Genomic DNA, 23,803 nt, shown 5'->3' on the forward strand with positions numbered 1-23,803 from the left:
AATAGCAAAGCATTCTCTTTCTATTGTTGCCCACCTTGGTATAGGATCCTTTAACTTCCTGCTGATGAAACAAATGGGGTTTTCCCTACCTTTGTCATCCAGTTGCCTAAGGACTGCACATATACCTACATTAGAAGCATCAGTTTGTACAATGAAGGGTTGGTGATAGTCAGGAGCTCTTACGACTGGAGCTTGACAAAGGGCTTTCTTAATTTTATTTTCAAATCTGTTTATTGGCATTTGTTATTTGTTATAAGCACGAGAAAATTGCCAGAACTGCCACCAAACAATAAATCAGATTGCATCTCAAATTATTAACATTTACAACTTAACATAGAAACTTTAACTATCTCCAAATGTCTGCTTCTTGAGAAGCCGGTGCCGAGTGGGGCACTGGGGGGGGTCAGGACTTTCAGGGGGTGAGGGGACTTCCTTTAGTAGGGCTCGCATAAAATTATGGTTGGGCTTCTACTAGAATTCCACTCCTGTCCGTGGGACTTCTTACTGCAGGTTTGTGCTGGTTCATGGGGGCTTATCGTCCGAGGGGTAAAACAAGGAATCTGTGAGTCCCTTCCAGGCCTCTAGGGTCATACTCGAGGCATCTGTGGATCTGGCTACACTTTCTTCCCAGGCTTTCGTTTCGGCTTGCACCCATCTTTTCAGTTCCCTGTGCCAGATTTTCTGTTGTGGTCCCGATGGTTTCTTCCAGGACATTGCAATTGTCCTCTTAGCCAGAATGCACATAATGTCCATTAATCTAGTGAGGTGTTTCAGCTTTGCTGGTCTGGGGTATGTGCCAAGTAGGCACTCCGCAGGAGTCCATTCATATCTGGTCAGCCCCAGAGTTTCGCTTGTCTGCTGTATAAAAGACCACAGTGATTGTGTCCTGGCACACCGCCAGAACATGTGGAGCAGGTCCGCGTTGTCCATTTCGCACCAGGTGCATTCAGGGCTCTGAGTGTTATAAAGTTTGGCCAGCCTGGATGGGGTTAGGTATGTTCGATGCAGCAGGTTCAATTGTATTTGTCTAAATCTGTGATTTCTGGATACTGTTTTAGGAAATATGAGGGCCCTTTCCCATTCCCCGTCCGTTAACTTTCGGCCTATGTCTGCTTCCCATTTGGATTTTAGCCCGGCACTGCGTGGGTTGGGGGTGTCATTTAGGTGGCTGTAGATCTGAGACACTGGTCTCCCTCCCTCTCCTAGTTCATATAGTAGCGTAATCAGGGGGTTCGTGTCTGGTTCCTCCGGCCATGTCGGCCATCTGGCACGTGCCGTGGATCTTAATTTTTGGTACCATAGAAACTGGCCAACGTGGACATCATTTTGTTCTTGAAGTGTTTCAAATTCCATGAACTCCCCCTCCGTGTATAAGTCCCCCCATGAGTAAATCCCCTTCTGTTCCCAGTGCCTGAGGTGTTGCAGATCTGGATGGGTTTTGCATAGATCTGAGACAAGCGGTATGTTCGGGGAGTATTGGTGTTTAGCGTGTGCAAGGGATTCAGCCCTATGCCAGATTTTGCGTCCTAGGGAGACCAATAGGGGGGCGTTTCTTATCAAATGGGTGGGGGCCCAGGGAAGTTCCTTCATATATAACGGGGAGACCAGTGGCTGCAGGAGTGGCGTCTCCGATGTGGCATCGTCTGCTAGCCATTTGGTGACAAATCCAAGCTGCGCTGCTAGGAAGTACTTTTCAAAGTTTGGGAGTTGGATTCCCCCCTGAGTGTACGGTAGTGACAACGTGGCAAGTGCAATCTTTCGTCTTCCCTTCCCCCACAGGAAGTCTCTCAGCATACTTTCCAGTAGGCGAAAGAAGGGCGCTTTGATGTAGAAGTGTACGTTCTGAAATCCATACAAGAGTCTGGGAAGGACAATCATTTTAGTTACGGAGGCCCTGCCCATCATGGATAGGGGGAGTTTCGCCCAAAAGGCCATAGATTTCCTCAAGGCCGGGAGAGCCGCTTTAGTGTTGCGCTCATGCATTTGTTCCGGGGAGTGCATTATGTGTATGCCTAAGTATTTGAACGAGGAGTTTTTTCTATCTTATTCCCACCGAAGGAAGCTCCGATGCTTCCATTCCCTTAAGATTCGCCAGGGGGAATAGGCAGGATTTGGTTCTGCTGAATTTTATTCCAGAGACCTTCGCAAAATTATCTAGGACCTCCAGCATCGTGGGCACATTATAGTATGGGTCCCAGACAAATAATAAGACGTCGTCCGCGTAAAGAGAAATAATGTGGTCAATGTCTCCCAGCCGGATCCCAGCATCAAAAAATTGCTTTCGAAAATAGATAGCAATGGGTTCCAGGCCCAGTACGTAGAGCATGGGAGAGAGGGGGCAACCCTGTCTGGTTCCTCTGCATATGTTCCAGACCTCCGAAATATGCTTCCCCGTTTTTACTCTGGCTCTAGGTTTCGTGTATAGTATCTTGATCCACCTAATGAACCTAGGGCCAAAACCAAACCCCTCCAGAACCGCCAGTAGCCATTCCCAAAAGATCGAATCGAACGCCTTGGTGGCGTCCAGGGACAGCAGTGCAAACTCTTCTGTGCAATCTACAGTTTGAGCGATGACATGCTGCACTCGGCGCAAATTCATGGTTGTGTTTCGGGCTGGTATGAAGCCGCATTGGTCCTCATGTACTACTTCCCCTATAATTCTGGCCAGTCTATTAGCTAACACTGTCGTCAGGATTTTCGCGTCATAGTTAAGCATTGCTATCGGGCGGTAAGAGTCGCATCTATCAGGGGGTTTATTGGGCTTAATAATCGGGATCAGGAGGGTCTCTCTCATGCTATCGGGTAATATTCCTGTCTCATATGCTTCCCGAAAGACCTCATGTAACAGGGGCGTTAGTGTAGGCTCATACGTCTTATAAAACTCCGTGGGTAGGCCATCGCTCCCAGGCGTCTTGCAAGTGGCTAGTGATCTAATAGCTTCCGTGATTTCCTCAGTTGTGATATCTGCGTCTAGGGCCTCTGATTGCTCTGGGGGCATCCTGGGGAGTCCTATCTCTTCAAGGGTGTCCATGATTTTTTCTAGGGGGACCTGGTCATCATGAGAGTAAAGGTGTTCATAGAAGCCCTTAAACGTTTCGTTAATAGCTTGTTGTGTCTGTGCTGTCCCCCCCACTTCGGTCTGTACTCCAGTGATTGTGCGCCTGGGGTGTTCTTTCTTGCAGAGCCAGGCGAGCATTCTGCCTGGTTTGTCAGCCTCCGTGTGTATTCTATTAGTTTTGGTGGCATAATCAAATTTGGCGAGCCTATTCCATGCCAAGGTAGAGTTAGTTCTAAGTGCTCTGAGGTTGTCCTCCCTTTGTTCTGTGTCGACCGGGGCTGCTTCCAATTGTTCTATTTCCTGCTCCCAGTGGGCCAGATCACCCCTAAGTTGTCTCCTAATGCCCCCTGCCTTTGCTATTATTTCTCCTCTCGTCACTACCTTTAGGGCGTCCCACATTGTACTTAAGCGGTCTACGCTTCCTGTGTTTCTTTCTATGAAGTCTTCTATGAATTCGTGTAGGTTCTCCCTAAATGTCGGGTCGCCCAGGGCATCTATTGGCATTCTCCACATTGGGATAGGAGGTCTGGGGCCAGTGTGATTCCAGCCCACCAGCAGAGGCGAGTGGTCGGAGATGGTTCTGCCCAGATATAGAGCTTCATCTATCTGTGAAAGGTGTTCATTGCTTATGAAAACATAGTCTAGTCTGGTGTGGAGACCGTGTGGAGAGGAGAAATATGAATACCCCCGAGCGTCAGGGTGACACTCCCTCCAGGTGTCTGCCAAGTGTAACCTGTTGACTAGTAGGGAGAGGGCTGTAGTAGCTGCTGAGGGCCCCTTTGGGTGCGGAAAGGACCTGTCAAGTATCGGATCATGGACACAGTTGAAATCACCCCCCCAGAAAAGGATTTCATGCCTATTTAGCGAAATCTTAGTGTACATGGAGTTTAGGTGTGATGGGATGTTAGTGTTGGGGAGATAAGAGTTCACTATGCAAATATCTGATTGTTCTAGCCTGCCCCATATTATTACGAATCTTCCCTCTGGGTCAGACTCGGTTTTGGTTACCCGGAAAGGGAGTTGTGGGTGAATCCAAGTATATACCCCTCTTGCATACTTAGAGTACGAAGATCCGACCCCCTGGCCTCCCCAGTGTTCATTTAGCCTCGCTAAGGATTCAGCCGTGCAATGTGTCTCCTGGAGTAACGCTATCTGTACTTTCTTTCTGTTCAAATAGGACTTGACTCTATTTCGGAGTAGGTATGATCCCAAGCCTCTCACATTCCAGGTCAGTATCTTTATATTCATTTTAGCCGCCATTACAGGGTAATTGAGTCGCACTCACAGTTGTCCGACCCCTGTTGTCCTCGTGTGTCCTGCTATCTCGTCCTGGACTTCTCCCCGCCTGCCTTTCCGTTCCGGCCCCGGGTCTTTCGCTGGATGGAGATTCATGAACTTGTGTAAATCCCATTTTGGTAGGTGGGAGGAAAACTAAACAAAACTTTCTAAACTGTCCCTAGCAGCTGCTTTTAACTTGCAGCGCTCAGGGGCTCCTGAGCCTTCCAGGCCACTCCTGGCCTTCCGGATCAGGTTGTGTGTGAGCAAACAGCTTACACCTTTGTTGGTGGGGTGGGTTGTTTATCCGCCGCTTGTGTGCTCCTCGGGTCTCGCGTCCGATGTAGCGAGGTTATAAGTAGGACTTTCATGATGGTTCAGTCGTCTACGATTCGTGTGGCTTCCCTTTTATTTGCTGCAGGGATTGCCTTCTGCCCACATGCACCCGGGGGTGGGTGGTCATCCCCGATCCGAGTTCGGTGGATCCTCCTTGCCATCTGCCAGGTTGTTGTGCTCAAGCCACATACTAGCTGCGGCTGGGGTCTCCAGGAACGTTGCTTTCCCCTTATATAGAATCTTGAGCCGTGACGGGTATAAGAGCATATATTTCAAGTTGAGCTTTCTCAGCCGGGCTTTTATCGGAATGTAAGAGTTTCTGGCTCGCTGTACTGCAGGGGTGTAGTCTGGGTATATGACTATTGTGGAGCCATTTCTTTTTATCTCCCCGCCTTCTCTGGAGAACCGCAGTATGATTTTGCGGTCTCTGAAATTTAAGATCTTTGCTATGATTGGCCTTGGATGCGATCCAGGTGGGGGACGTCTCTGGAGAGACCTGTGGGCCCTCTCGACGGAGAACCCCTGGGAGAGATTTGCCGCCCCTATTTCTTGCTGTAGAAGCGTTTCGATGAAGGTCGTCGGGTCCGGGCCTTCCAGATCTTCAGGGACCCCCAGTATACGAATGTTATTACGTCGCGCTCGACCTTCCGCGTCCTCTGAGCGGGCTTCTAGCCTTGTTACCTTTTGTTCCAAGTCTCTAACCGCCAACTCCAAATCTCGGGTGTTCTCAGCATTTTCCTGCAGGGCAGTCTCCGTTACCGTGACCCTTTCCGTTAGGTTGCGGGCGTCCTGCCGCATAAGTTGCATGTCAGATTTCACCTCTTCGAGCCGTCCCTCGAGTGATGTGCGGAGGGCAGCTATTGCTTGGAGGACTTGTGTGTGCTTAAGGTCTTCCACTTGTTGGGGCAGGTCTTCGGGGGTTTCTCGGTCTTGTTGAGATGACTGCCGGTGGGGTTTGACCGTCGTGAAGGAGTCCATCGTGACTAGTTTCGGCTTGGTCCTGGGGGGAGACATCTCCTGATCGATGTTCTGTAAGTGCTGCCCCCTGCAGAGTTCCGTCGACAGCCCCTGTATTAAAATTTTCGTGTGGGCTACTAGGGAACTTTGGTCCCAGGAGTCCAACTCCAGGTATTCAGTTGTTTCTGGCTACTGGTGTTTCCCGGCAATTAGGTTCAGATTGTGTGAAGGGCCTTGCTCTGGAGGTCGTTGTGGTGCAAATAGGCCCGGGGCCTCAGGTTACGTCTAGTACTTTCTGATTCCTTCTCCAGTGGGGGTACTGGCATGCAGGTGTCTTCCCACCACCAATCAGAGTATTGGTCTCCTTTCTCTTCCTCGGGCCTTAGTGCTGTGAGTGGGTTCCGTCCGCTGGGGCCTTCGTTGCGCGGGGCCCCGCAGTTTCAGACCAGCCCTCCTCGCAGGAGTCAGTGTTGGGCCCCAGGGCCGGCCGAGCCTCGCTCACTCGGTCTGCTGAAACCGCATGAGTTAATTGCGGGTGGTCCCATCAGGGAGCGCTGTGGAGGGGACCCGATCCCGCTTCGAGCGTTGGTGAGGGGCCCGCCGCCTTACGTTCTGTTCCCCGTGGCCGGTCTCACCCTTGCACAGCCGGGACTGCTCCGCGTTCCCCGCTTTGGCGTCCGCGGCAGACGCGACCTCCTCCCGGCTGTGCCCGCGCCGCGCCGCGGTTTCTCCTACCTCCGCAGTAGTCACCGGCGCCGGCCCCCGCTCTCAGACGCCCATCGGCGACAGGCTCCTCCACAGCAGCCGCCCTCAGCCGCGACGGTTCGTGGTATGATCCAGGGGGCCGAAGCTGGCCTTCCTACTCCGCGGCGGGCGCCGCCATCTTGGAATCCCTGGGGGCTCGAGTTCGGGCTTCCCGTTCTCCGCCGTTCGGGCTCGGATTTCACCCAGAGTTGTTGCCGAGTGCTGGCAATCGGTTCCCCCACAATATTCTGGCCTCCGTACGTCTCGTAGACCTGGATTCAGCGAAAGTTATGCGATTTTGTCAGGATCGCGGACGGAGCTCCGTGGAGGTCTGTCCTTATGGCATGCGTGCTGGCCACGCCCCCACAAAGGGCTTTCTTAAGACCTTCAAAGGCTTGATTGCACTCCTCGTTCCACCTGACCATCTTAGGAAATTTGGGAGAGGAGATGACATTCAAGGGAGAAGCTACGGTCCCATAGTTCTCTATGAAGTTCCTATAGTACCCAGTAAGACCTAGGAAGGCTCTTACCTGGGTTTGAGTAGTCGGGGTGGCCCAGTTTTGTACAGCTTGTACTTTGCTAGACAATGGCCTTATTTCACCTCCTCCTACCTCATGCCCAAGGTAGACCACTGACCTCTGACCAATTTGACATTTGCTTGCCTTTATGGTCAGATGAGCCTGTTCCAGAGCCTGCAATACATAACCTATGTGTTCAATATGTTCTTTCCATGTAGGGCTGAACACTGCAATGTAATCCAAGTATGCCATGCAGAAGTCCTCCATCCCATTCAGAACTTGATTGACCATCCTCTGAAATGTAGCAGGTGCATTCTTTAACCCAAAAGGCATCACCTTGAATTGGTAGAGGCCAGCTGGAGTGGAGAATGCAGTTTTCTCCTTGGCATGGTCTGTCAGGGCTATTTTCCAATAGTCTGACATTAGGTCAAATGTGCTGAGGTACTTGGCTGCACCAGGTTTGTCCACCAGCTCATCTGTCCTAGGCAAAGGATGGGCATCATTCTTAGTGACTGCATTTAGAGCTCTATAATCCACAAAGAATCTCAACTCCTTGGATCCTGCCATTGGTACAAGCCCAACTGGGCTAGACCATGGGCTCGTAGAGGGCTCTATAACCCCGAGTTCAAGCATTTTGTTGACCTCATTCCTTATGTGGGATCTGATATTGTTAGACATTCTGTACCCCCTGCTTTTGACATGCAGTCACCAGTGTGTATGTCATGCTGGGCCCAAGGGGTCAAGCCTGGTGAAAGTGAGAACAGGGGGGCAAACTGATTTAACAGTAACTTGCACTCATCCTGCTGGTCAGATGTGAGACTGGAAGAGAGATTAACTCCTTCCACTTGCTCATCTAAAGGTAAGCCTCTGAGGAGGTCAGGCAGAGGTTCACTCTCCTCCTCCTCCTGAGCTGAAGCTAGAAGCAGAGCTCATATGTCAGGTCTAGAGACGTAAGCCTTTAAACGGTTGGTGTGAAAGACTCTGGGAGCCTCCTTAGGGTTGCCTAAGTCGACCAGATAGTTCACCTCTCCAAGTTTACCCACAACCTTGAAGGGTCCTATCCATTTGTCCTGCAAGGCCCTCTGCCTTGTGGGGACCATAACAAGAACAAGCTGGTCTTGAGTAAACTCAACAATGTTAGCCTTCTGGTCATGTCAATGCTTGACCTGAGCTTGACCAGCCCTCAAGTTATCACTTGCTTCTGGCATCATGTGTGACATTCTCCTCCGGAGACCTATCACATAGTCAGTCACTCTGACTGGCTTGGGGGAAGGAGCACTCTCCAACCCCTCCTTAATCAGGGCCAATGGACCTCTGACTGGATGGCCATAGAGAAGTTCGAAGGGACTAAATCCTACTCCCTCCTGAGGGACTTCTCTATAAGCAAAGAGAAGGCATGGCAGAAGAAGGTCCCACTTTCTTCTAAGGGGTTCTTCTAAAACACCTATCATGCTCTTCATAATTCTTTTAAACCTCTCTACTAGCCCATTGGTTTAGGGTGGTAGGCAGTTGAGAACTTGTGGGTAACTCCACAGGTTTTCCACATGGTTTGCATGTAGTGGGACATAAAATCTGATCCCCTGTTAGATATCACCTCCTTAGGAAAACCTACTCTGGTAAAAATACCAAGTAGGGCCTTAGCAACAGCCGGAGCCATAACAGTCATCATAGGTATGGCTTCAGGAAATCTAGTGGCATGGTCCACTACAACCAGGATAAACCTGTTGCCTGAAGATGTGTGAGGGTCAAGAGGACCCACAATGTCAATCCCCACCCTCTCAAAAGGAATTCCCACTACTGGGAGAGGCACTAAGGGTGCCCCATTCTTGGATCCACTCTTGCCAGAGGTTTGGCAAGTGTGGCAGCTTCTTCAGAATTTGTCTACTTCTGTACCCATCTTAGGCCAGTAGAAGTGCAGAGATAGCCTTTCGTTGGTCTTCTTCAAACTTAAGTGACCAGCCAAAGGTACCTCATGGGCTAACTGCAGAAACTGGAGTCGGTTCACTAGAGGTACTACAAGTCTTTTGTTGTCTCCAGGGGTTGACTCAGTTGGTTCACTGTAGAAGAGGCCATCTTCCCAGTGCAACCTGTACTTCCCAGGCTCAGTCCCATTGAACTGAGAAGTGGTCTGTTGGCGAAGACCTTCCAAGGTAGGACACTCTCATTGTCCCTTGCTGAAATATTCCCTGTTGGATCCACCTTCTGCCAGTAAAGACTGCAGCTCAGGATGGTCAACAGGGTCAAGATCTCCTACCAAGGTAAGATCATCTTCTAGATCTGATTCATCAGTATCTAGTTTGACCATACAGGGTTGGACCTCACACTCAGCCTCAGCTGGTGTGGGAGTCACAGGTGTGACTTTGGACAGTCTCGGAGATGTCCTTCTGGGCACAGGAGTGCTTGCTGGTTTCTTGCTGGCAGACTTAGGTTTCCCTTTTGTCTTTTCTTGCCCTGCAATGGCAGTAAGTAAGTCCTGAGACCTTGGGGTGATAGCTTCCTCTATCATGTCCCCAGGAGGGCCTCTTAAGGTTCACTCCCTTGCAGACCTTGTGAGCCCCTGCTTCCTTCTACTAGGGGTTTGGGGGTACTACACACAACTCCAAGAGTTTTAAGGTCATTACCCAACAGGACCCTCCCAGGTACGTTATTTTACACACTTACAGGTATCCTGACAGTCATGTCATTACACTGGATGAGAGCTGGTAACTGGGGAACCTTTTGCACAGGGCCTCTAGCTAACTTGGTTAGATGTTTGGGTGCCTTAGCAACATCCTCTACCTTGAAAAAACATTCATCAACCACAGTTATGCTGGCTGCAGTGTCTCTGATGGCAGGGGTCTCTTGACCATTCACAAGAACACTATCTTTGTAATACTCTTTAGTATTATCTGGGATTGAGTTATAGACATCTAAGTTCTGTTGTTCCCAAAGACCCAAGGACACTAAAGAAACACTAGCTGAGACTCTCATGGGCTCATCAACTAGTAGCTGAAAGTTTCCACTTGTCATAGGTACTTCATCCACCTGGGAGAAGGCTAAGGAGACAGTGTTGATCCCTGAAGGTTTACCCTTACACTTGGGATCTCCTTTCACATGGCCCGGCAATCCACAAACAAAGCATTTCCCAAATGCTCTCTGGAATGGGGGCTTGCTCTGACCTCCATCTAGTGTGGAACCAGGTGGTACACTAGCCTGATTTGGTTTACTTTGTGGCTTACCCTGGTTATGTTTGTGGCCATCTTTTGGATTGGAATTATTGGAATTCTCCTTGTTGTCTTTCTTCGACTGCTTTCCCTCTTCCTTCTTCTGAGTTGCCCCAGAATCCTTGTGAGTAGCCCTGTTGGCAACCCACAAGTCAGCAGCCTTAGCTAATTTCGTAGGATCTATCTCCTTTGAATCAGCCAAGTGTTGTCTAAGCTCAGGAGAGCAGGCATCAAAAATAGACTCCAACATTACAAGATTCCTCAAACCTTCATAAGTGTTCACTTTGTAACCCTTAACCCAACCATCTAAGTTTTTCAAACAGTCACGCACCCAGATAGCACAAGGGGTACCATCATGCTTTTTGAGGGTTCTAAATCTCTTAAGATACTGGGAAGTGGTCTTCCCAAAACCTAGCTATTAATGCTAGTTTCACACACTCATAATCCTGCTTATCCTCCTCCCCCAACTCCATTAAAGCATCACTTGCAACAGCGGGAAGCCTAGAGAAAAGCCAAGGAATCAACTGATTCCCTGAGATACCTTGAATCCCATGATTGTACTCAAACAGTGCTAACTAATCCAAAACATCAAGTTTAGTCTCATACATACCAATCATTTCCTTTGGCAACAGGGTCACTTAGGGCTCGAAGACCTAGAAGACTCTGGGAGAGAAGCATTTTCTAGAGACAGTTTCTTCATTTCTAGTTCATGATTCAGCTCAATTTCTCTGAGCCTTAACTCTTGATGTTTCATGGCAGTTTGCGCGTCAATACGTTTCACTTCTAATTCAAGTCTCATTTTCTCAAGTGCAATAAATTCAGGAGTAAGTGTAAGACCTGTGGGGGTCCCTGTGGACAGAGGTTGTGCATTCTGAGCAGGCAAAGGAGTTGTAGGGTTTCCTAGCAAGGACTCATCTACTTCTAAATTAACACTCCCAGAATCAGAAACATCAAAATCCACATTGGTTGGAGTGGTAGGCCCTTCTGACCCACTCTCCAGACATGTTCCCATTAACCTTGCAACCAGTTCAGATTTGCTTCCTTTACCAGAGAGATTCTTATCTCTACACATGGTTCTAAGAACCTCTGCTGTATAGAGTAAAATACTCTCTTCAGTGTAGTTTTCCATACTTGACATGATTTCTCAGTTAAAAATAATTAGTGGTGTTAGCCTTGTGGTTAGTTGAACCCAAGCAATAGCAGCACTCTAAGTGTAATCACTCTACTTCCAAATCCTCACCGCTGTACACCAGTGTTAGGCAGAATCCTGTGCAGTGCCCTTAGGGACCACTATACACAATTAAGACTACAGGTGGCAATACGAGTTTTACCTTTGGTACAAGCATGCAATACTAGCCTGTACTACTAAGTTATAGTGGTAGCAGTAGCAGAGCAGCCAGGCTTATCTCAAGAGTACCTGAAGAGTATATGAGCAGTAGCAGAGATTACACAAAGGGACCAAAATTACTGTGACTCAAGCAAACACTGGCTCAAGGTTTCAGGTAAAAAATATAAGTACATTTATTTTTAAACCATCAGTTATAAACACAACACCTCTATTAAACTGTAAACAAAACCACATGTTAAATATACTACAACTAACCAATTCACTTTGTACAGTAAGTCTCAAGGTAAGTACCCTGTGTTTGAATAAACCGGTGTTATGAACAAAACACGATACCGCGGATACGGTTGCAATCACTTTTTGACAGTTCGGTCTACTAAATAAACGCGTATCCGTGACATGAAATGCTACCGGGGCAAAAACATACTTAGCACCTGAGATACACAGAGGGAGTTGGAGGCAAAAATCACAGGCAATATTTAGGTTAGGTAGACAGTATCGAGAAACACTCAGAAACAGGAGTTCAAAAGTCAAAGGGCCAAGTTTAGATGACACCAGAGGCCTGTGCCGAAGATCACACCGTTAGGACGACCCTTGAGGATGAAGAAAAGGGGTTCACCCAGTTTCCTCGAGTTGAACACAGTACCTTATTTCCATGATGCAGCTGGAGCCCTGGCAGTTGTTCCTGTTGGTTTCCAGCAGACCCACGATTCCTGGAGCTTCGTTGTGAAGGAGGACGTCTGAAGGGGGTCTGCACCACACAGGGATGAAGCCGGCAGCAGCGACAACGAAAAGGTGTGCTCCTTAAAAACAGGAGAGGCTCAGCAGGTGGCTATCCAGACCACTAGAGCAGTGTGCAGCGATTTCGACCACGGCGGAGATCTCTGGCTGAAGAAGATGAGCTGGTTATCGCACCAGGTTCAAGGCAAGAAGACTCCGGACTGGATCTCCTCTTAGTCGTCGAACGGTAGATAGCTCAGGACTGCAGCAGGGCTTCACTGGGACGGGGTAGTTGCAGCAGCCGTCGTTCTCTCTGCTTCTCTTCGGTTCCTTGTAGTTCCAGAGGCGACTGACTTCTAGCCCAAGAGACCTGCCTTTTATGCACAAAACCCCCATTCACACACGGTGAACAAAGAAGGCGAACCTAGTTTGCCATGCAAAGTAAAACACGAGAAGGACTTTAACAAAAAGAAATGGCGAATAAACCCAACCGGAGCCGAAAGAAAGATGATTTGGTCAAGCGGTTTATGTTCGAGGCTAATATAGTAGCCAAGAACAGTACCACGTTTATCTAATATAATCGCGGTAGAAAAGTTAGGGTAGATACCACTGACACCAGCCAAGTCTAAATGTTAACAGAGCAAAACAATCCTCAGGGAGGTACAGACAGAAAAGGGGTACCGATTAGCCCTTTCATTACTCCATGTAAGATGGGGTGTGCTGGGTCTGTGGTAAAAATGACTATGTAAAGTAAATGGCAACTTTACCTTTCTCTGGGGGACAGTAGTCAGAGGGAAGTCTAAAAGACAACCCTGGGTTACTACACTAAAGGTGCTGTGTAACCCTCACAAGAACAGGGGCACCTGGAGTGGTGTGCTCCAGTGCCCAAGATCACACAATGAGTAAAACACATAGGCCAAAACACATGTAAGAGTGGAAAAAGATGTACATTCTTACCAGGTGGAAAAAAACAAACTCCAGAAATCCAGCAAAGCTGCTGGGGGACTCAGTAGGTGAGGGGAAATTAGCCCTAGAAGGAGAATTCTCCTTAACAGTACTCCGTACACTTCCAATATGTTGTTTCTTTACGTTTCATTTCACGATTGTATGTGTAAGCTCCAGATACCAACTGGTTTCTTCCCATTTGTGATTTTACATAATCAATTGTGGCACTCATCATGTATCTGAAATATCGAAAGTACAGGTTAATTTTGTTTTCGTGACTTTAATATGGGTCATATTTTCTTATTTTGTCATTTCATTATCATTATTCATTTTGTTTACCTGATGTTTTCTGTCACGCAATACGATTTTCGTGTTAGCAGGTGTTTTCTTTCTCCGGTTCTCTCATGCACTGACAGTTTGTTTTCAACTGTCAGCTGTGTGTCAGTGTCTGCATAAGGTTCTTTACTCGTCGTTCATTTCTAGTATTTTAACCCTTAATTGATCAGGTTTTCTTGTACTATCTGGTTTTGACGTTCAAAGCTTTTGTTTTGACGGAATGACTGTTTAAATGATTTCTATTTGATATCAAAACTTTTACCTTCGATACTTTTGATTCAAAATTTTTGTTTGTTGGCACTTTTTTCGGTACTATCATTAGAAACTGAAAATGCACAACTCCAACTCAAAAATTATCCAGAAGGAAAGATTTCCTTGTTCCACAGGGTGATTCCCTTCCCCTGGATTTCTCTTCACTCTTCCTTGTGTTTCAGAATGCCAATTCTTGAAGACTCTTTGATCTCAAACCACACAAAACAACTTGGCTGCTAATCCTTATTTTACTCGGATCCCTAGTGTACTCTCCTGCCAGGTTTCCACTTCCTTTAAGTGTGCTTTCATGTCCTTCTCAGCAGTCCTATTATATCTTTGTCAGGACTGTCTTAGGTAGTGTATAGTACACACGGTCCAACTCGACTATACCTTGTTTACTTCTGCTGCCAGGGCTTTTCCACTTAGTTACTTTAAACTTTGTATTCACCTGGTATACTCTCCTGCCAGGTCTTCTCTTATCTGCAAGTATTGTTATGACTTGGCTTTGCCTGGTACACTTTTCTGCAAGGGCTTTCGCAAAAAGGTGTATTCCTGCACCTTTACTGTGCCTGGTATATATTCCTGCCAGGGATTTCCTAATGTGTATGTTCTAGCACCTTTAATTTGTCTGGTATTCTTTCTTGCTTGGGCTGTTTCCTCTTCTGATTTAAACCTCTCTGGTATACTTTCTTACCAGGGCTCTTTATGTTCTTGCAGCTTTTAAGTTACTTGGTATATTTTCTGTCAGGACCTTTCTCAGGTATATATTCTGCTAGCTTATATCGGTCTGGTACACACTCCCAAATCTGATGACCTCTGTGGTTCCCTCTTAAATCTGCCTGGTATATATTTCTGCCAGGGCTTTCCTTATATATGTATTGTGCACCTTCATAGACTTGACAGTCTCTTGTATCTGTATTGCCCCAGCTTGAACTCCCCTGGTACACTAGCTTGCCTGGGTTTCTCTCATACACGTATTGCATACACTCGCAAACTTGATAGTCTTTCCTGTATGTTTCACTTTGCCTCTTTAAAGGAATTTCCATTGCTCGTTCTTTCTTATGTGCTTTACTTGCATTTGCTTTGGTTTGGCAGGTTTGCCGATAAGTCCTGGTGTCCCTGTTTCCCGTGGGTGGACTTACTAGCTTTGGCGGGAGTACGTCGGGTCTCCTGCTGCAATCCGGTGGCAGCTTTCTGGTGTTCTGCCTTTTATTACTGTGTCTGCTTTCCAGCTCCCTATCCTCTCACGGCTCCTGCTTCTCTTCTCTGCATCTGTCTGGGCTTTGGTTTGGTGGAGTCTGCGTTATAAGGAAAGATTTCCATTTATGTGTAATTTTCCCTCCAGTTGTGAACCCCGCAACTTTTTGTGTTTTCTAACCATACTAGCCTGACTTTTGCCAGTGGAGCCCAGCCTTCTGCTGTACTCCTCTGGGTTTTCACTCACTTTGTTATTGTTAGGAAAGATTTCCATTTATGTGTAACTTTCCCTCCAGTTGAGAACCCCCCAACTTTTTGTTGTTGTCTGACCAACCTAGGTTGACAATTTGCCAGTGGAGCACAGACTTCTGCTGCACTCCACTGGGTTTTCGCTCACTTTGTTATGGGGAAACTGACATGCCCTTAAAGACAGTCAGTACTGGGAGACTTTTTTTCCCTTAGTCCTTTCCATTGTTGCAATTTCTTTGCAACACATTACCAGTGTACAAAGTACCTTACAGTACGGTGCGCTGGGGTCTTTCTTTCATTTATGAAGACCCTAGACACCATCAAAGGAGTTTTCGGTAGAAGTACAAATGTGCCTTGGACAGAGCTGGTGGCAGCTGTTATTTTTCATATATTTTTAACCCTTTCGTGTGGTACATATTGTGTTCACCGCGTTTGGCCCCAGACAGTGGTTTGGCCCCAAAATGGCCATTCCACAAGGTCTTTAGTTTTGTCCTTTGGCCATCTTGTCCCGTTGCCTTCCTCAAGTTGAGCAGACACATGAAAACCCTTATTTGGTCATGCAGGTCCCCGCGCAAACCGAAAGCTTTCACCGGCTTCTGCATGCCTTGTGTGTGTGCCTGCAGGATGTGGTCAGGACTGTCTAGCTCCAATACACATCCTGGGTGCCAGAGAGTCTGGTGTGCTGGGAATGACTGGGACCATCATGGTTTGTGATTGGTCCACATCAGGCATGGCTGTATGTGAGCAGATCTCTCATGGGGTCCTCTTCATTTTGGCATGAAGGAGATTCCGGATAAGAGAAGGCCCCAAACGTCAATACAGGTTTATCTCTTGAGTTCTCACCGAACTAAGGATAGGATCCAAGTCACCTGAAACCAAGAAGCAGAACCAAGGAAGCACTGGTGACCCGCTGGAAAGTTTGGCACCCTGAGCCCGCCATCGTCCCGTTGGACACCCTATTTCTAATCAAACTTAGAAGGTCTGCAAAGGCACTTCACCCTTTTGGTATAGTGGGACTAACTATTCTCAGCACCACCAACTTAACCTGTAAGCAAGCCTTTTCGCAAGCATTCCCGGACCGCCCAGTGAACGGACTCGCTTGCACAGGAGCTTTGCCCTAGAAAAAACAATGTCTCTGGCGCCAATGATACCTTGAACACTTGAGCATTTGCAGACTGTAAATTCTGTGTACAAGGCACTCTACCACCGAGTTTTGTGCACCTAGCCTTCCTAGGTCTGGAATTAGGAGAGTACGCCTGAACCCGAGCATACGTGATCGTCATGTTGCCCAGCTGTGGTGACTAACTTTGTGGGTGACTTGCTCCTGTGCCCCCATATGCCCACAGACCTGCTGCAGTGGAAATTGCCTGATCCCTTCATCAGGAGTGGAGAAATCACCACTGTCCCACCATGGAATCATCCCTGGAACGCAGCTCTTGAAAGCTGGAGAGCCGCACAAACTTGAGATTTAAACCTGCAACCGAAGTGGACTGGACTGCCAAAGTTTGGTTCGGAGTGCGTCGAGGGTTGGTCAGTAATTGCAACCCTTACCGGTGGACCCTGGCGCATCCATCCATTTTTACGCACAAGTGTCCACTGAGGTACACTCTTTTCTATCGAGGTAACCTGTGCTACCAAGCTATTCCCAACTCTTGGATCCTGTTCTGCCCTGTTGTGGAAACCCTCCTCGAATAAAGGGAACGTATTCTTCACTGCCTCACCCACCTTTCTGGGTCACTACAGCCCCCACAAGAGACCCCGTTTTGCTCTACTGCACGATCGTGTGCAACTGCACCGAAAGTACTTTTGAGCATAAGGCTCTGCTCTTCTTAGGGATTGGACAACCTCTCAGTTAGGGTTTGATAAGTGAAGAACTGCTTAAAGTATATTTGCATTGTATGCTCCCTTTCTTCACAGGTTGTGGACCCTTACTGTGTGTTATTCCTTTATGCCATTGGTAATTGTACATATGTTTAACAGTAGTGTTGTGTTGGTTTAGTTATTACTGCTGTTATTTGCTTTGTGTTTGATTTAAAAGGCCTTTAATAAATGTATATATATATTTTGATATACACCTGACAGAGTAATTTGTAGAGTCATTTAATGTGTGTGCTCATGGTGGGCTTTCAATCACCCTCACCCCTCCTGAGACCTAGTCTTGACCGGCGCCAATGATACCTTGATTGGTCTGGCTTGTCCAGAAGGTTACACTGTTCCAAGAAAATAGGCTGGCCTTCTGAACCTCTGCCCACTAGGTCAGAGTTCAGAAATGCATCTTAACACCGGCGCATGGCCAGAAGGTCTGCAAAGCCTTCTAGCATTTTTCGCAATGTACTTTCACCTGCAATCTGCTTATCCTTCCTTTTTCGAAAAGCTGCTTTGCTCCACGGCCACTGCTCCAGCCTTGTGGTTCCTCGGTCAGCACCCAGCGAGGGACATAGTGTTCTCCCACCACGGTCCTTTCTTCAGTGGTTCTGCCAGTTTAAATTTCCTGGCTTCAGGAAAGTTTCTGTGACAACTAGTGTGCGGCTTGTGCTCCGGGCCTCCATTGAACCACATTACTCAGTTCCTCGTCCGCGTTACAGTAGTTTCACACTTAGGAAAATAAGTCTGTTTCTGATAACTTGGGTGAGGATTTGTCGGTTCTTGGTGATCTTGAAGGGCAAGTCAGTCCTTGATGTCTCATGTGCAAAATCTGGGCAGGTATTTTCAGTGTCGTTCTTGGGTCGGTGAGGGGAGGGATAACAGTATGCCATTAAGGAATAGGGAATGGCAGGGGAATTCTCAAATGAGAAAGGGAGATACCATGTCTCGTCTGATAATGCCATAACACCCCTCGCCCCCGAGGGTCACCTTACCCCCATGTGATCCTCCTGCATATAACCATCGCCATGGTCAGGATCAAGTAGTGGCTGCCATCCTCTGGCCACAAGGGGAGAGGGCACCATCAGTAGAGATGTGATGACATATCAGATTCAACACAATAGGTCGATTGATATTGCCACACTATTTGTTCTGTTCTTTTGCTATGTGCTGGGTTTTTTTTATAACTCAATTATAGCATTATGTTGAAAAATATACAAATACTTTGTTCTTAAGGCATGATTTATTGGGATTAATCTCTCAGACTCTTGTTAAGGGTTCTGCAGTATACAGCTTTAATGTGTCATGCTTTAGCAATAGTTTTCCTTATTGAGATGGGGGAGCAGAAGGCAGATGAAGAGAGTAGCGAATGGAAGGTGAAAGTGGTTAGAGAGCTTACGGAAGGAAACAAAGGAGCAGATGGAAGAAAAGATCAGGAGACTCTGGAAGGGGGACTGGAGAGCCTGTGATTTTGCAAGGTGTGAGCAGGTGGAGGGCGAGAGCAGATTTCCTACTTGAACAAATTGAGTGAACCTGGGCAGATCACTTTATATCAGCAAAACCTGGTGAGGTGAACAGGCTGTTTCCAGCCAGAGTCATACCCCTAAACACACAGCTTCAGTAGTAGAAAAAGACAACTTAAAAATATGTAACATGTAACATTAGTTGCACACCATGAATTACTCCTGCCGTAAACTCCACACCCATGCTCCACCTACCCAGGGCCATCTGTCAATCTTGCCCAAGAATCCCTTTGCCTTAGATCTGCCACGTATTGCAATCCTAACAAGCATCTTTATCAGACATTCAAGTGGTCTTGCAGCTCAATGTGCCACCCCTGGTCCTAACAACCTGGGTTTGAATCCATGCGTAAGCACCTTTTAAAGCAGTCTAACAGTCAAAAACAATTCAAATGTGCAAACTGGTTTTTACAGATCCTGGCATTTGTTTCTGGATCATAGATCTGAGAACTTTGGCTTAATGGCAGCACTTTGTTAAGGTACTCATACACCCAATGGAAGTTGGGTCCCACTGATCACAAACCTGGCCCTCCCAGATACAATTCCTGGAGCCAGGCCCGTCCCCATGCAGACTGCAGCTGTCTGGGAAAGATGGCACTCAGGGTCCAGTGAAAAATGGTGAACAAAGCAGCAGGCAGTGGTCAATACTGAGTAGGTCTTTGTGCAGGATGTGCAGGATGCACCCCTCAGGGGGTCCTCTTTGCTGAATCCCTTCACGGTGGGCAGGCAGGCTGGGCAGGGCTTCACAGGTGGAGTTTTCCAAGGGGGTTAAGCCTGCTAAGATTGCGAGGACATAAATAAGACCAAAAGTTGTCTACCTAATGCTGCCAAAATATAGTTTTCCCCTGGGGACAAATCATTATGTAGCTCCTGAGTGATCATTGATAGGAACTCAGGATTTAAGCCCATGTAATGGTAAACCTGTGCGGTCTATTTTAAAGCAGGTTGCTTACCGTACATTTTCTCTCCACAACTGGTTTTTGTTTGGTGGTATGGAGCGGTCCCTCCCTGGCTTTGTGGGCATGGATCTACACCAGCAGGCCAGGCACAGGCGCCACCAAAGGGAGGCCACTAGCACCCTTATAAAAACGCTGCCCCCCCCCCCCTCCACTGCCCCGCCTGCCTCTGTGTTTGTTTTGGTAGGCCACCCCAGTGACCTCATCAGACCACCCCTTTGAAAAATGTCTGGGGGTGCCACTGAGACCAGGGCCAACATACATGGACTACATAAATACATAAATAAATAAATAAATAAATAAATAAATAAATAAATAGAGAAAGTGACAAAAGAGAGTGGAGAGAAACAACAATGAAACAGATGGAAATGGTAAAGGAGAAAAACGGAAGAGAACAAAATAAAAAGAAGGGAGGCGGATGCAAAGAAATCAGATTTGAAGGAAATAACAGTCACGGTAGGGAAGAAAGGGGGAGAAAGGTGTGGCCGATACGAAGCACGGGGCAAGGAGAGCGAGCAGTAAAGCATGAACCCTAAGTTAAACTCACATTGCGCGGGATCCCCATCTCCAACAGGGCTGACACTATGTAAGCGGAAAGCGAGACATTATCATCAACGCCACCCTGTGAAAAGATCAAGAAGAAGTCATGAACTCAGCAAGAGTCAGAATGTTCCTTGAACAATAATCCTCTTCTATCTCTGAATGGAGGTGATGCCCAACCCAGCAACCACAGGGGATGGGACAAATACGTAGAGTCTGGAGAGTTAGCAAGGACTTGCACCTGCGATAGAGCCAGGAGACCCAGGAGGACCACAGACAGGTGTGTCCTGGTTCTGACCTCTAATAAAACAGACAGGGATTTGATGCCCGTCAGAGCCCTGTCTGCAGATCTTTACTGGGATGCACCTCAAATTACAGTACCCCCAGAGAGATCAGGACACCCCAGCTGTGTCTTTATTAGAAGCCCTGGGACTTCCTTTCATATATGATGCCTCTGGGGATGAAGAGAACCCATGACTCTACTAAGATGCACTCTTTGCATTTACTCCCATTATAACACTCAAAAGGCACATTAGGGCACCCATGGGCAAGTCTGCCAACAGAATATCATATGCACTGTCCCGAAATGCACTCTGGGGCCTGCACACCAGGCTAACATCAACAGTAAGCAGGACACCCTAGCTATACCCTGAGATGAACACTAACTATCACCATAATCGATCTCTCTGTACCTTTAAGTCGGTGTGGATAATGCGACCCACACTTTCGAAGCAGCCATTGGGCAACTGATGGGAGGCTAGCCACGATAGGCCCTCGCCCTGGATAGTCTGGTCAATGAAGATGTATCTGGAGGCCAAGCTGAAACACTTCAGGACGAAGGCGGTCAACCTAGAAATAAGAGGGGACACCAAGCAATGAGGAAGTGCAATACCAGTACGGGAACAGGGTGTAAGAAAGCAGCACCATGAAGCCCTGAGATAATCAGCGCACAGCCCTACAATCATGCCCTGAGGACAGTAACAATTAACACTACTACCACAGAGTCCTGTGGCCAGAAGCTCACAGCACCACCAGTGTCTCTTAATGCTAGCATTACTCTCCACTACCATCAGGAAAAGCAGCACCGAGTACTCTCTTTGAGAACTCGAATCAGTGTGCTCCCATCATGCTCTAGTGAGACTATAGCACACAGCATTAGTATAGCGTGTCAGAGCACGCAGCACACAATACTGCCATTCTAGCTTAAGTCTAGCATTAGACAGTGCTTCTATACCTATGTCAGCAGGAGACTCGAAAAATGTATCCAGGTTATTGAAGCCAAGGTTCACTCGTCTGTTTTATACAGTAGTGAAATCTGGGTTAGTTCAAATCGCTCTTCCCTGGACCGTATTCTGCATATGCATTTAAGGAAGCTATTGGGATTGGGTCTGCGTGCCCCAGGGGTGGCTTTGTGAATGTAGGTTGGTGTTCCAAGAATTAGTGTAATGGTCAAACTTGGAATTCTACTTCTCCACTGACCTGGGCTACAGACCACGAGGGTGCTCAACCCACAGCGCCTTGAGATCATACAATGGTGAAAGGCGCTATACAAATGCCCAATAAGATAACATACCATAACATAACATAATAGCAGTATCAAACTCTTCCCATTTTAGTCTCCTACGACCATAAATAAGTTTAATCGAGGCTTGATGAGGGAGGTCATTTAACACTTCACTACAGCCCTGCCACTTAATTTGTAAGATCATCGGATGATGATCGCTAAAAACATCTTCAACAATAGCAAAATCACTTATAAAGGGCCGTTAACTCCGGGGTTGCAAAGATCATCTATAGTGGAAGCCCCACTAGAGATCTTGAAAGTAAACTTTTCTGGATTGTCCTTAGGAAAATGCCCATTAATGGAGCACATGCCCCATTACAATAACCCAGAGTTAAATAAAAGACCATTAGCACAAGCACGAGGCTCCATCATAAAAGGGTCGTGGATTCCCAATATCATGTCTTCCTGTTTATTAAACAGATCTAATGCAGGGCAATTGCCATCCTTGGATTGAAGTCACCACCCAGGATTACCCAAAAATCCTCTTTTACTGCCTTTTGTACAATGTCACCCATAAAAGATTTTAAAAGAATAAGACTAGTGTGTTATGCTTTTTTTTGGACAATTATAAAAGTTAATTAATATTATAGAATTAACCCCATTAGAGGATAATTTAAAAGTTTGAATACAACTTAGATTTGTGTGTTAAAGGGATAGTTGTGCACTTAATTACAGTCATTTTAAGCCAAAGTGTCTGCCTCGATCCTTTCTATGATGCATGGTTTGATAAATGATATAACCATCAACTATAAGACCTTCTACTGCCCATGTCTCCTGCAACATAATTATGTTGTGCAAATATTGAAATGGGAGTATGCCATCATCCATTAGTTTATTTGTAGCTCCCACAAATGAATTAATCTGATCAACACCATGAACTTGGTTAGTTCCAGTACACCGTCAATCAGTGAGGATGTATCACAAGCCAAAGTTGAGTTGTAATCATTGGGTTCAAGCGTAGTTGTGTAACTGAGGGTATAGGTAGTCAATCCACTTTGTTTAAGGTAGATAATACATCAACTGTGTTTTTATCCATTACACAACTCTCATTAAGACGTTGGTTATTGGCAGTGACGTTGTGGGCTGTGTTCGTCGAAGTTTGAATCAAGAGTTTCCAGCTTGTAGGGCCTTGCCTTGGGTAATGGGCTGGTATGCTTTTGTGCTATAGCACTGTGGAGCATATTTTGCACTAGATGGAATTACAATAATGGTCACAAATCAAATAACCGAACAGACTCAAGGGATATGGCACAATACTACTTTATACTCACTTTAATAAAGTTGGGAGACCTGACAAACATTGGGCTGATGTATGCACACTCACACACAGATTTGATTGCATGTGGGTCTTATAACCCAATGTATGTCATCTATGACATCATACTACATGGCAAAATGCAAAACCTATCGAGGGGAGGGATTGGTTATGGGAACATATCTACTTATAAAATATATAAAGGATAGTGTTTAGTTGGCTACCCCTTGTCTGTAGGGCACGCCTTGAACTACCTCTAAATGCATACAGTACTGATTATAGTGGACACAACATCAGGGGGTTGGCTCTTTCAACATTGTGTATTAGGTTGGCCCCCAGCCCCACTGATTAGTTGGCATACTATCCCAACCTTGGACGTTCAGCTCTTTAATAGCATGTACGTGAAACAAACTTAGGTGATTGAATAACATCAAACTACTCCCCATTTTTCCAATTAGTCCATCACGCCTCATTGGCTGGCCACATGCCAAAGTCTCTCGGTTGTAGTTTGACCTTGTTGCTGCTCACTGTCCTGGAACATTCAAGGGAGTATGATCACACCAATGTCTTAGCTTAAAGCTCTAATTAATAGTCTTTGTTTTCGACCTCGGAGTCACGTGTGAGTGGACCACAAATGTGTAATTTCAGCCTTCCATTTACTGCTATTTGATTTAATAATGCTGGGTGCTGTTGATCCTTCTGGCCTCTAGAGACTTGCTCACTCTATTTCCATTCCCCTCTCTGGTCGAATTTTGACCAAATTCTCTTCTTCCATGGTCATTATTTGCTCTTCATCATTTATCAACATTTTTTCTTCATCCTGCTTCTTTTTTGGGATCCAAATCTTTTTCACCCCCCTCAGTTTTCCTGCATTCTTTATGTGTTCATCCACACTCCAGGTCATGTGGCAGCACTTTCTGAAATGGTGAACAGAATATCCAACATCCCACATATCTTTTCTAATCCTTAG

The 23,803-nt window shown here is 46.8% G+C and overlaps 1 protein-coding gene across 2 annotated transcripts in view; it reads right to left on the reverse strand.

Annotated features, from left to right (window-relative positions):
- Positions 1-23,803, reverse strand: part of LOC138580218 (alpha-2-macroglobulin-like protein 1) — a 1,051,822-nt gene that overhangs the window by 303,358 nt on the left and 724,661 nt on the right. For both annotated transcript variants that reach the window (XM_069650580.1, XM_069650579.1), the window contains 2 exons: positions 20,707-20,863; positions 20,022-20,096 (listed from right to left, as the gene is read on the reverse strand). In XM_069650580.1, the coding sequence (XP_069506681.1) occupies positions 20,022-20,096; positions 20,707-20,863 (232 nt within the window). The remainder of the gene's footprint in view (positions 1-20,021; positions 20,097-20,706; positions 20,864-23,803) is intronic.

Source organism: Ambystoma mexicanum, chromosome 3p (genome assembly GCF_040938575.1).
Source record: "Ambystoma mexicanum isolate Mex_15411 chromosome 3p, UKY_AmexF1_1, whole genome shotgun sequence".
Classification (NCBI taxonomy): domain Eukaryota; kingdom Metazoa; phylum Chordata; class Amphibia; order Caudata; family Ambystomatidae; genus Ambystoma; species Ambystoma mexicanum.